This window comes from Felis catus, chromosome A2 (genome assembly GCF_018350175.1).
Source record: "Felis catus isolate Fca126 chromosome A2, F.catus_Fca126_mat1.0, whole genome shotgun sequence".
Classification (NCBI taxonomy): domain Eukaryota; kingdom Metazoa; phylum Chordata; class Mammalia; order Carnivora; family Felidae; genus Felis; species Felis catus.
Genome location: NC_058369.1, coordinates 109,576,268 through 109,589,677, shown reverse-complemented (window position 1 = coordinate 109,589,677; position 13,410 = coordinate 109,576,268). Strand labels below are relative to the sequence as shown.

Below are 13,410 nucleotides of genomic sequence, written 5' to 3'. Positions count from 1 at the left end.
ATGTATTTTGGGTCAATTTCCATTTCGGTATGAAGACAACTGAGATGTGGTACTTATCATGGCAAAAGGAACAGAGTTGTTTTTATAGATGACAAGAGAGGAACCTTTCAAAATTCTGGACGGAGAAAAAAAGCCTAACGCTGAAATGTCGTCTGTGGAAGAAGCCGTGTGCTCTGAAGAAATAAAAGCTCTGAGAATATAAGCCCAGATTTTTAAAAAGCCATTTATTTTAAAAAACTGGTTTGTCAAATCACATACACGAGCAGATACACAACTACCAAAGTGGCCCTGTAATAGACACCAGTGGGGCGTTCACCACACAGTACCTGAAAAATACAGCTAAAAAAGAGGAGTCTGTTGAGTATTGAATTTCAGATACCTACTGGACTCCTTGTTGAATGGCTTTAAGTTAGCATATAGTGAGTGAGAGGTAGAGTCCCAAGTATAATAGCTGATGCCTCAGGGCTCCATTTAAAAACAAAACGAAAACAAAAACCATTTCCCCTTCGCACAAGGGCAGCCTATCCTATTTTTTTTTCCTTTGTGAAAACGGAAGCCAAGTTTTCTCTTCTCAAATGGTTCAGCATTCCCAGTAAAAGTGTTGTGTGGTGGCCTGTTGTGCTTCTTGAGCCATCTAATTTTCTTCACCTTCTGACTCAGATTCTAGGAGAGATGAGAGAGAAAAAGTCAGGTTTTTTATTCAGAGATTCCTTTTGTAAAATGTTTATTAAGTAAACTTTATGCCCAACATGGGGCTCGAACTTTCAACCCTGAGATGGAGAGTTGAAGACTTTCTCAACTGAGCCAGCCAGGGGCCCCCAAAGACTCCTTTAGAGTCATGAAAGAGTTTCCAATATGCTACCTACCCCAACCCCAAAAGGCATTGTTTTTTGCCCTGGTCATGCATTGACTAGGAAAAACAGTCAAACATTCATTCTTTTTTGCTTTTAAATGAACTTTGCCTTTCCATTTTTTAATTTTTATTTTATTTGTTTATTTTTTTAAACCATTTCATTGACCTATGACTGATATACAAAAAGCTATACATATTTAACATGCACAACTTGGTGAGTTTAAGATGTGGATTTTTTTTTTTTTTTTTTTTTTAATTTACATCCAAGTTAGTTAGCCTATAGTGCAATAATGATTTCAGGAGTAGATTCCTTAAGCCCCTTACCCATTTAGCCCATCCCGCCTCCCACAACCCATCCAGTAACCCTCAGTTTGTTCTCCATATTTATGAGTCTCTTCTGTTTTGTCCCCCTCCCTGTTTTTATATTATTTTTGTTTCCCTTCCTTTATGTTCATCTGTTTTGTCTCTTAAAGTCCTCATGAGTGAATTCATATATTTGTCTTTCTCTGACTGACTAATTTCACTTAGCATAATACCCTCCAGTTCCATCCACGTAGTTGCAAATGGCAAGATTTCATTCTTTTTGATTGCCGAGTAATACTCCATTGTATATATTTATCTCTTCTTTACCCATTCATCCATCAATGGACATTTTGGCTTTTTCCATACTTTGGCTATTATTGATAATGCTGCTGTAAACATTGGGGTGCGTGTGCCCCTTCGAAACAGCATACCTGTATCTCCTGGATAAATACCTAGTAGTTGAACTTTGCCTTTCTAATAATGCAGCATGCTCATAAATATTATTGAAGACTGTAATTACTTTTATCCTTCTGGGTCATCTAAAATAAACTTCTCAGGCTTAGTGGGATTCATTCTCATCCATTATTATTCTTCCACCTTGTGTTCCCATTTTTAGCACCAGTCAACTGGTTAATAATAATCCCATAATGTGTAATTAAGCCAAAAACTTTTTTTCCTCCTTTCACAACTGCTGATGATTTCTTCCCCCTTGTCTCCTATACGGTGGATAATTGAAAAGGTTGTCTCTTGTTTTTTAACACATAGCACTTTTCATTGCTTTGATTTCAGAAAGGAAGGCTAAGATTATAGGCAAGATGCTTGATATGGAAGACACCCTAAGACCTTCAGTTTTAGAGAAGCAACTACAACAACAAAAATCTGTGCAAGAGGTAGATACCTTAAATTATAATGAGAAAGTATTTGCTAACGACCACCAAAGTCGTTAAATGGAATCATACCTTCTTCTGCGTTTTGTAGCCACTCAACGAATTTCTTCATCTGGTCAAGAAAAACACTTTTGCCTTTGGCAACATGTGCTTCTTTGTACCATTTCAATATTGCTTCTTCACTCAGTACATCAGCTGCAATTTCAAAGCAAAGATTTCCAAGTTACTACATAAATATGATGTTTTTGTAAAAAAAAGCAACTTTATGTCTCATAATTTAATAGAAAGCAATGACTTTAAATATTAAAAGTGCTGTTATAAAAGAACTCCATATCTGACACTTATCAAGAAACAGGAACCAAGCTCATTTCCAATATAGCACAGTGCTGTATTTTGGGAGTTAGCTTGGCAAATACTTTAGTGATGACGACGATATACATCTCATCAGGTATGATATATTGCAAGCTTATCTGTGAGTCACTACTGGGACTTGGAAGTCTTTCTCAGTGCTAATTTGCTGGTAGGAAACTGGGTTATTTTGTAATTTTGCAAATGAATCAGCAATTCCAGCGATTCAGAACACTATGTGTCCTGCCAACTCCAAACACGTCTTGATTAAATAGCAACCTCAAATGACTGGTCTTTTAAGGCGATTTACTCTTTTAGGAGGAAAAAAAAATGGCAAATAAAAACACATAACTAGAATGTAATAACGCTATTTACAATTAAATATGAAGATCAGCTTTCTGGGTGTATCACAGGACCAACACGCTCAAAATCCTATATTACTCTCTCTTTTTTTTTAAGTTTATATTAAGAGTGTGAGTGGGGGAAGGGGCACAGAGAGAGAGAGAGAGAGAGAGAGAGAGAGAGAGAGAGAGAATCTCAAGCTGGCTCCATGCTCTCAGTGCAGAGGTCTTGGTGGAGCTGAATCTCACAAACCATGAGATCATGGACCTGAGCTGAAATCAAGTGTCAGATGCTTAGCTGACCAAGCCACCCAGGTGCCCCTGTTTATTCTACTGCTAAGTCATGAATCTCTTATAGCATAATATCTTAAGTCACAAGAGTAATGTTTTCCTTGTACTCCATTAAGAGAAAAAGAGACATTAGGTAGACTTCTTACAGGTTTCCAGCAAAATGAATTATCTACTAATACTCGTTACCTTAAATTCTAAACTCCAGAAATGTGCCTTGAAACCCTCAAGTTACCATTAATTTAGACCATTTAATGTTTAGGAAGGAAAATATGAAAATGATAGTCTACATATTTTGCCAATGTTCCAATGGGTTGTCTTTTCAGATTTCAGAGTAAGAAACGAGATGGGATGCAGATAAAAAGGATATTATTGTCCTCAATGCCTGTGCAATCCACCAAAAATGCCGATAAATCATGCTAATGATGTTTGTGCAGTTGAAAGAGAATTTTAACTTACAAAAAATGAGAATAGTGAGATTGTTTTCAATGAAAACACCACTATTGTTTTCATTGAAAACACCACTGATGTTTTCATAACCAAAACCTGAAGTTTTTTTTTTTTCAAAATTAATAACTGGCTTGGATTCAATGGAAGAGAATGAACTGACGAAAAATGCACAGGACTGGTTTTAGAAAATATCAAGTTTGTTTTGTTTGTTTTTATTATGAAATACACTACAAAGTGTAAAGGGAGAAAAAAGTCTGGATTTACTCATCTATAAGAATTCGGTGTAAAAATCAGAATCAGTTGTCCTAGAGAATTATTGTTAGCTTTTAGCTTCCACTTCCAACTCACACCCTGCACTCACAACGATGAAAAACTGCCACCGAATCCCAGTGTTAGTTGAGGCGAGGAGCAAATACTTCCCAGCCTGAGGAAGTGACTTGTTCTTGTGCAAGGCTGCTTTGCGCAGACTTTGAGAACACTTATTAGCTCCGACATGGATTTTATGCTATTTATTTATTTACTTTAAAGTTTATTTATTTTTGAGAGAGAAAGAGACAGAGAGAGAGAGAGTATGTGTGTGTGGAGTGGGGGAAGAGCGGAGAAATGGGAGACACAGAATCTGAAGCAGGTTCCAGGTCCTGAGCTGTCAGCGCAGAGCCCATGTGGGACTCGAACTCACAAACCGTGAGATCATGACCTGAGCCGAAGTTGGACTAGTAACTGACTGAGCCATCTAGGTGCCCCTCCAACATGGAGCTTAAAGGTCCTATTTAGGGCTCCTGGGTGGCTCAGTCAGTCAAGTGCCAGGCTTTGCCTCAGGCCACGATCTCATGGTTTGTGGGTTTGATCCCAGCATCGGGCTCTGTGCTGACAGTGTGGAGCCTGCTTGGGATTCTCTCTCCCTCTCTGCTCCTAACCCACTTTTGTGTGCTCGCTCTCTCTCTCCCAAAAATAAATAAACTTTAAATAAATAAATGCCCTTTTTAATATTTTGTCTTTGTAACATTTTTAAGATGTTTGTGATTTAGACAGCTTTCGTTCCAAACTTTTTTGATCATGCTCCCCTAATGGGACAATTTTGAGCACATACAACCAACATATGTAGCTTTTCAGCTTATAAATTATACGCAAGTACTACAGAACTATTATTATTATAAAACAAATGGAATTTAAAATGTGACAAACACATAGGGAAATGCTATGTTAACTCCCCACTTTAATGAACTGTGGTGATACCATGCTCATGGTGGAAAGCTGATTGAGGCTGCACTTTAAGGTTATTATTTTTTCTCAGGTTTCTCTTCTGAAGATGGAGAACTCATTCATGTGTTTTATTGCCCCACAGAGGCTGAAAGAGGGCATGCAGCTACTAAAATCTTGTCAACCACAGATATTAGATCATTAGGTAAAACTTATCAGATACACTGTTAGCAGAAAAGGAGACCAGGTGCAAAGCTGAGTTCTTAGAAAAGCCTAATTTTGTAATGAATTCTGCCTGCAAGACCGTTCTCCTCGTAGAGGGGGGAATAAATAATAACAAAGGGACAAAAGCAACCACCCAGGGCAACTTAGGGGGCAAAGCACAAACATCGAAAAGCTTAAAAAGACACTCAACTTTTGTTTAGTGAAAAGTCTAATCTAAAGAGGAAAGAACTTCTTGAGAAATAGAGAGAACTTTTTTTTCTCTCCACTAAGGAAAAGTGGGGAGAGTTCTCATTAATAGAGAGAAGCAGCAAAGTGTTTGCTGGGATCTCCCAGAGAAATCCTACTAGGAATACAGAATATCAGTGCAAGTCCCATAAGAAAAGCAGACATCCTACAATTGCATGTAGAACTCCCTCAGATTAAAAAATAATTTTCTCTATCCTGTCTGGCCAACTTCCTCATCACGTCTGGTGGAATGCTGTGTGCCCTTCCTCAGTATCACCCTCTGTGTGAGCCTCATTTTAGAAATGAAACGAGGACTGTAATCCTTGGTTTTCTTCTACACTCTGAAATCCAGGAACTCAGGAACTATTCTGTTCATTAACTCACTTCCAGCATTTAATGGAAGGCCTGCCATCTCCTATGCATTCAATAAATGTATGATGGACAGATTAATTAACTCGATGAGAACAACTACATATTTCTCAATTTGCAGAGCTAGAATTTAAATGTTAGGTTTTTGTGATGATCAAAGAGGAATTACTGTACGAGTGGTTTGAGAATGGCAAAGCTTTCGAGAACATTACTTACATATTTAAGTTAAAAACTATGACTTGGAACTTAGGAAATTCATTATTTTTTAATGAACTAAAAAATTCATTACAGGCATCACACAGGGACATTAAGTGAAAAATAATTTACCCTAAGAATATTGATAATGTATGGTGAGAAGGCCACTCACCTTTTTTTTTTTTTTTTTTAGAATGAGAACAGGAAGTTTCTTTCAGAAAAATATCCACAAGGGACAGAAATTAACCTAAGAAGTATCTGCAAACAATAAACCCATGACACAGATAGTGCCAGTACCTGACAGGTTTATATTTCTCTCAGATGGACATACTGAAAGTATGGTACTTGGCTTTAGAAAGGAAGAGAAAGAAATTATTTCAACAATGAATAATGTGATGATTGAAGGTTAGTGATGGATTTATTTTTCCTACTGCACAGAAATACAAAAATCTAGATTTAAATCAGAAAGAGAATCTTTACTAAATGACAAATCACCACTTTTTTAGTTCATTAGTGAAAAGTATTATTATTTACAGTTTATTCACTTTTATTTCCCTGTTATTTATATGTTTAAAAAAATCTTTCAATAATGGCATTTGTTAAAAAAAAATAGGTTTGTCAGAGACATGGGGAATCACATTCCCAAGTTTCTGTCATCCTCAAGTTCTAGAAATACAGAGAAGATGTGTGCGTACATAATAGATTAAATGGGAAAGAAGAAATTCTTTCTATTAAAAAAAAAAACACCCTGCTATAAAGCAAAGTGTTCCTTATAGTAAATAAAAGGAATCCACATCATTACATAAAAGACACAAACAAGATACTATTTGATATTTGTTGAATGTGTATGTGTACGTGGAATTAATGAGAAGTATAATCTTGAAACATGTTACCATAGTTCATGGAATTTGTCATTTCTGGCATTTAATGACCCATCAGACAAGTGGTCCTGACCAACAGTCACAGCATCACCTGGAAATTTCTCAAAATGCAAATTTGTGGGCCCAACCCTGGACCCACCTTCAGAACCTGAATCCCCAAAGGTTGGCTCAGTCAGTTAAGTGTCTGACTTCGGCTCAGGTCATGATCTCCTGGTTCATGGGTTCGAGCCCTGTATCGGGCTACATGCTGCCAGCTCAGAGCCTGGAGCCTGCTTCAGATTCTGTGTCTCCCTCTCTCTCTGCCTCTCCCCTGCTCATGCTCTCTCTCTCTCTCTCTCAAAAATAAACATTAAAAAATTAAAAAGAACCCAAATCCTTGGGGAATCCGTGTTTTAACAAGCTCTCCAGGTGATTCATATGTGTTATAGCGCTGGGAAAAGAGGGCTTTAATACATAACACTGTTCATCAAGCCTTTCCAGGTGTATTAAATACAGAACAAGGACATCCAAATCCTTGTAAAAACAAATAACATATGTCTCCTGGTGCCCAGATATTTGTTGGATAAAATTAGGTCAAATAAAAGACCACTATCCAAAAAAGGTAAGAAGATAAACACCATAACTCTCTTAAAAAATGGGATGGAGGGGCGCCCGGGTGGCTCAGTCGGTTAAGCGGCCGACTTCGGCTCAGGTCATGATCTCGCGGTCCGTGAGTTCGAGCCCCGCGTCGGGCTCTGTGCTGACAGCTCAGAGCCTGGAGCCTGTTTCAAATTCTGTGTCACCCTCTCTCTGACCCTCCGCCGTTCATGCTCTGTCTCTGTCTCAAAAATAAATAAACGTTAAAAAAAAAAATTAAAAAAAAAAATGGGATGGAATAATCGCTCCTCGGGGATTCCATGTTTCCAAGAAAAAAAAATATATATAATTACTTCTTTCAGAAAAAGACTAGATATACAATTTTGTGCAAAATTATGAAATTACCTAGAAAATAACACTTAGTTTTAACTTCTCAATGATTTATTTTCGGTATTCACTTTACAGTTTCCTGATTTCATTTACAAAAAGAACTAGGCCAGAATAAAATTGACGCTGTCACCTTCCTATGTTCCCATGGGTCTGCTCATACTTTCCACAGACCTTAATAACTTTTGGTTATTTAAAAAGTGACCACCTAGCTATCAATGGCCTGAGGAAGAGTTTATTCTTCTCCTTTTTTACTTTTTGGTACCCATTTCTTGGTTATTTTATCATTTCTGGTCACTGTTCCTTAGCATATGGGGCCGAACAAGAGGAAATACCTGAAAGCAACTGGTTTTGTCAGTAGTTTTTAAAAGGAGGTCAATGGGGAAGGATGTTGACACTGATGGTTAAAATGAGAAATTTGGAAAAGTGTTTTAATAGATGCCATTACTGACAAAAAAGTAGGGTTTTTTTTGTTTGTTTTGGAGAATAAGTTCAATAATAAAATGAGGTGCTTCTACAGATAAAGTTCCAACACATATGTTTCACTTACAAAAAGATTTGGTTAGAGACACTGGTTGGGTTAGCTATTAAATGACAAGAAAGCAAATTGTGGGCTTAGGCACTAGTTTATAAACAGTTCGCTTTTCTGTAGTGGAAAATACTAGCCACTCACAAAGCAAATGGGAAACAAATTTCAGAGGTTTCTCTACCTGTTTACAGTGGAGTCTGCCATGGTGCATGTGGACAGAATGGCCATAGGCTAGATGGGCATGGCTTCTCCTTGGCTGCTAAAGAAGGTGGGCTGGCAATATGATCTGCAGATTTGGTTCTGATGGGTAACCATGGAAACCATTTATGCCCTAGTTTTAGGATGTTGACTCTCATGACCATGTCCAAGAGGACCTAACTTGGATCTGGCCGGAGGAAAACCCAAATTACTTCAAATGAGACTTAGCAGTCAGTACTTTCTCCTACTGATATAATAAAGATTGTGCCGAATACCTTAATGCTGAGAAAGTAAATTATCACCCAAACACCTGGGGCAAGATATATATCCATCTGAAGAATCTTGACTGCCAGTTAAGAGTCTGTGAAGTGCCATTAACATCTATAAAGTAGTCATTAATAAATGATGTAAAATTTTTATACTAATTTGCCCAAATGATCATCCAAGATAGACAAATGTAAGAGGTGCCTCGGTGGCTCAGTTGGTTGAGCACTGGACTTTGGCTCAGGTCATGATCTCACAGTTCACGAGGTTGAGCCCTGCTGACAGCAGAGAGCCTACTTTGGATCCTCTGTGTCCCTCTCTCTCCTGCCCTCCCCAATTTGCTTGTTCGCTCTCTCTCTCTCAAAATACACATTAAAAAAGTAGACAAATTTAAGAACACATCAAAAGGAAAAGAAAGATTTGGCTGATGTTAATTTGTACTTTACTTTTCCTTTCTATATTAAATTGCCATTTAAGATTGCCATACCTTCTAGCAAACATTTTACAATGTTCAAAATGTGTTATTTCCTAAGTGTTCTTCCCTCCTCCCCCATAAAACTACATGAACTCAGACCAAAGAATAGTCCAGGATTATTTTTTATATACTGTAGGTATAGAGATGGAGATCAGTTAAAACCCTAATAGCATTCATTTATTGAAGGCAGTGCCAGTTGCCATGACAACCTAATCCTTACAAATATAATGAAAAGACAGTAAAGGGAAATCTAAAAATAGTCATTTCCTTGAAAAACAGGAGAATGGTTGGTCCAAATAATTAAAATACAAAGTAAAAAGCTAATTATTTCAATAATTTTAGTCAGCTTTATGGCATCTGAGAAGATCTCAATATACTATAGGCAGACTTTGGTAATTATAGTTATTAGAGCTAATTCTTACAATTCAAAAATAGACCTAATTACTTTCTGTTATTACAGTCTTTTTCAACCCCCCCCCCCCCACCCTCCCACAAAATAATAACCGGTTTATCAGTAGTCTTCTGGCAATGTGCCCAGGGGCTTCATCAGGCTGGTTCTTGAGACCATGAATATGTGGCATATACACTTTCTCTCTTCTAACATAATACGGCTGTCTCACTAAAACTTACAAAGTTTAGCATGAATCCCATGTCTCCCTCTGCCTTAGCCCTTGCGCTGGCCCTCAAAGATCTTCAACAAAACCGGGAAACAGAGCGGTAGGGCAATATGGATAGATACCTTTATAAAAGAGAACCACGATCTTCTGAAAAGCTTTCATGAAATGGATGTTGTCATAACAGTATTCTTGAACCTTCTGGAGGAGGATCAGCTCTGACTGGCCTTGGGAGCTGAACACAGCCAGGAGTGGAGCGTATTGCTGAAATACAAGTGGGGAGTAAAACCAACCATTAACTTTCTTGGGAGGTACAGAGACAATACTTGAAACACAACAGAAATCTGGAGATTTCTTTAGGAAGCTTTCACTTTAAGGGTTATCTCATTAGAACATTGTGTCCAATCAAAATTAATTTTTTAGCCCAGCATCTTATCAGATTTCTCTCAATGTACCCACTAAAAGAGACCAAATAAAATTCTGACACTATTAAAGGTAACTTATGCTACTGTTTAAAGGGCACTATGAAAAGGAGGTAGAGTGAGGTCTTGGGGTAGCCACATTTAGTACTGGTGGAGTGTGGAGTTCTTTCCCTAGACATCCCAGACACCCTCACAGGTCATCTTTATGGCTTAGTTCCTATTGTTCCCTTTGTCCTAATTGTCCTTGGCTTCTAGTCACTGATGTTGAGCCAACGTTTTCTCATTTCAACACAAATCTCCTCCAAGGAGCTTTCCCTGATCAACTTAACCTGCAGATTTCACTCACTCCTCTGTTCTAAACACAGGGGATTATCTTTAATTTGTATGCTACCTAGTTTCCACTAGGCAGTCTTTTTATTTTACATTTATTTATATCTTGAGAGAAGGAAAGAGTGTGCGCATGTGAGTAGGGGAGGGGCAAAGAGAGAGGGAGAGAGAGAATCCCAAGCAGACTCTGTGCTGTCAGTGCAGAGCCCGAGGTGGGGCTTGATCCCATGAACCGTGAGATCATGACCTGAGGTGAAATCAAGAGATGGATGCTCAACCGACTGAGCTAACCAGGTGCCCCTCTACTAGGTAGTCTTTGACTTCCCAATTCAAATGTAAACTCTGAAGGAAGATATGTCTTTCACTCATCTTAATATAGTTTTATAGGGAGAAGACAATTAATGAAAGCAAAAACATTTATCCTTGCTCAAAAACATGCTATTTACACAATCGGTTGATCTCTTCTATCACTCAGATACTTTTCAAATGTTTTGGAATTTTTATTTAAATGCTATTTAGTTAACATACAGTACAATACTGGTTTCAGGAGTAGATACTTTTCAAATTCTAATACCAATTTGTAGTTTACTTAAACAAAAATATTACCAGGAATTTTTGTCATGTAAAAGGAAACCAATACAGTTAGACCATATTTCTCTTTAACTTTAATTATTCTGTGTGTTTTCTGACACTGTGTTTAGTAAGACTTTACTCTTAGATGGGAAATAATGCCTTTGGCCCAAACCTGGGTGAATGGCAGTTAGAACCCACGTATCATACAGTTAAGAGCTACAATTGGTCTGTGGCCAAGACAGTTTCCTGTTGATCCCGTACCTTCAGATGCTTAAGGGCCTGCTCTGCAACGAGTTCTTCCTTCTTGTTCCATTCAACAGCATTCATTATACAGGTCCACAGAAGTCCAATCACTGCTGTTTCCGGAAGATCATTCCTCTTCATTTCTTCCTTAACATAGAGCACCACCTACATTTCATGGAAAAAGGGGTCAGAGAGTTAACAGGCAGATGGCAGTTTCCCTGTCACCATGCCTGGTCAGTAAAAGGCTTTGGGTGGATAAATATTCTGCTCAGCCCCTCCCTTCCCAGTACATACTCTCAGATTACAAGAGGGAGGAAAAACACAATGATTTGTTCTCAAAGCAGATTTATTTTTAGTTCCAAAATTAATAGGCTTATCTCTGGCCAGGAGCTGCTGGATAATAGGAAGTGAGAGGGAATCTTTGTTTCTTAGAAGTTATTCTTTTACATGCAGCACCCCTTTGGGTCCAGCAGAACAGACGACTTGAGCTGGTTTGACTCTCTGGGTTTGAAATTAGCTCACGGAGCTGTGAATCTTTACCTCCAACTCACAACTTTAAACCTCTAGATGAATAACGTGTTGGGTTTGTACAAGTCGATTTACCACAATTCATTCTTAATCATTACTTTAGACTCTCATGAGCCATGAAAATAAGCTGTAAAGTGCCAAAGCCATTTTTTATATGATACATATTAATGCAGCAACACTGGACAGGTTATTTTCCCCTTAAAATTATGTTTGATATGCAAATTTATCCTCAAATCTGACAGTATGGAATAAAAGGTCTGTCTAGCCTAATGTATTTTATATCACACTTGTCAGGAAAAAAACTTTTCCTTTTGAAATACAACCGCAAATTGAGGTTACGTCCTCAAAAGTGATAAAACACCATAATCTATACCTCAAGTACACTACGACTTGGTGAATAACACAACTACCACTCCCCTCATTGCCCCTTTTTAGTGAAAATACATTCTTTTCTCTCCTGTTGGCCTGGGTTGCACAGGTATCAGGAATGGGTTAAGAAGCTCTGGTTAATTCCCAGAGACTGCGCTGGCCAGAGAAAGATGCAAAGACAGGCAACATCTCTGCATCTAGAAGCATCACAGCATTTTTTGGGTTTGCTTTTTTTTTCCACCTCATGGAAAATCACAAGGTCTTGCTTGCAGAAATGTTACTGACTATAATGCTGACCTTACTGCCATGAGACTTAGAAATATTTTTTGTTCCAACACCTCCATCTGCTGGATAGCATTGGTCTGAAACTCTCTAGTCTTAAGCCATGTAAGGTCCCATGTGGGGCTTAGGGCACATAGAGTGGTAAGGGTTTGGGACTCAGAAGTAAATGGCAAAAGGAAAGGACTTTGTTTAATTTTTGGATTCTCACATAAAAGTTGTTAAAGTTCACATGGGAAGTTTTCTTCAGGCAGGAATTTTTTAAAAATTTAAAAAGATACAGCGATAGCTACATGAACTATTATTATAAAAAATGTAGTATTTATATTATAGGGATATGCAGTTATTGTGACTATGATCAAACAAGTCATTAGTTCAAGTGGTCTTTTCCCATGCTACGAATTCAAAAACCATCAAAAATTTTTGTCTTAAAATTAAAAAAAAAAACAAAAAAACTACATATTCATACCCAGTGATGCACGCAATACATAGTGTTGATTTCAAACACTAATCATATACTTAACCATATTATATTATCTGTGATTAAATGGAAAAACCACCATATAATGGTGCATAACTGACAGTAGGTGGTAAATCTATTCGACAGATGGAAATATTTTGTTAATCACAGTAGTGTGATAAAACAAATCACTTGTGTGGAAATAACCACTAATTTCTGGAATATGCCAGGGGATTCTGAATCAACACTTCGCAACTGAGATGGTATGAACAGGTACATTAAGTTCCCAGCAGTAAACAAAGGTGGGTCTTCTTAAGGAAGGTCGAGCCTATGCTCTTCGATGTTAATCCTCTCATTCGTGTGTTCTGCAGTGATCTAATAAGTCCAGGTCCCCACCTCCTTGATTGGGCATTCCTGAGAAAGACGCTCCTGGAGCTCCTTCTGCAGTTCCTTCCTGGTGCCCAGGGACTGCTGGACTCGGAGGAAGTCGGAAAGCTCCTTCAGGCCTGCGTCAGTGAAGTATTTAGCAAAATGATCCACGCTCTGCCTGTTAACTGGAAAGAGTTCCTTGAAGACAAAAGGAAAAAGACCGTTACACAAC

The 13,410-nt window shown here is 38.0% G+C and overlaps 1 protein-coding gene across 3 annotated transcripts in view; it reads right to left on the bottom strand.

The window, feature by feature from the left end:
- Positions 1-207: 207 nt before the first annotated feature.
- The window catches only part of BZW2 (basic leucine zipper and W2 domains 2), a 63,428-nt gene continuing 50,225 nt past the window's right edge, over positions 208-13,410 (bottom strand). For all 3 annotated transcript variants that reach the window (XM_045052445.1, XM_003982820.5, XM_006929231.4), the window contains 5 exons: positions 13,206-13,376; positions 11,192-11,338; positions 9,734-9,872; positions 2,116-2,238; positions 208-663 (listed from right to left, as the gene is read on the bottom strand). In XM_045052445.1, the coding sequence (XP_044908380.1) occupies positions 635-663; positions 2,116-2,238; positions 9,734-9,872; positions 11,192-11,338; positions 13,206-13,376 (609 nt within the window). In that variant the 3' untranslated portion in view covers positions 208-634. The remainder of the gene's footprint in view (positions 664-2,115; positions 2,239-9,733; positions 9,873-11,191; positions 11,339-13,205; positions 13,377-13,410) is intronic.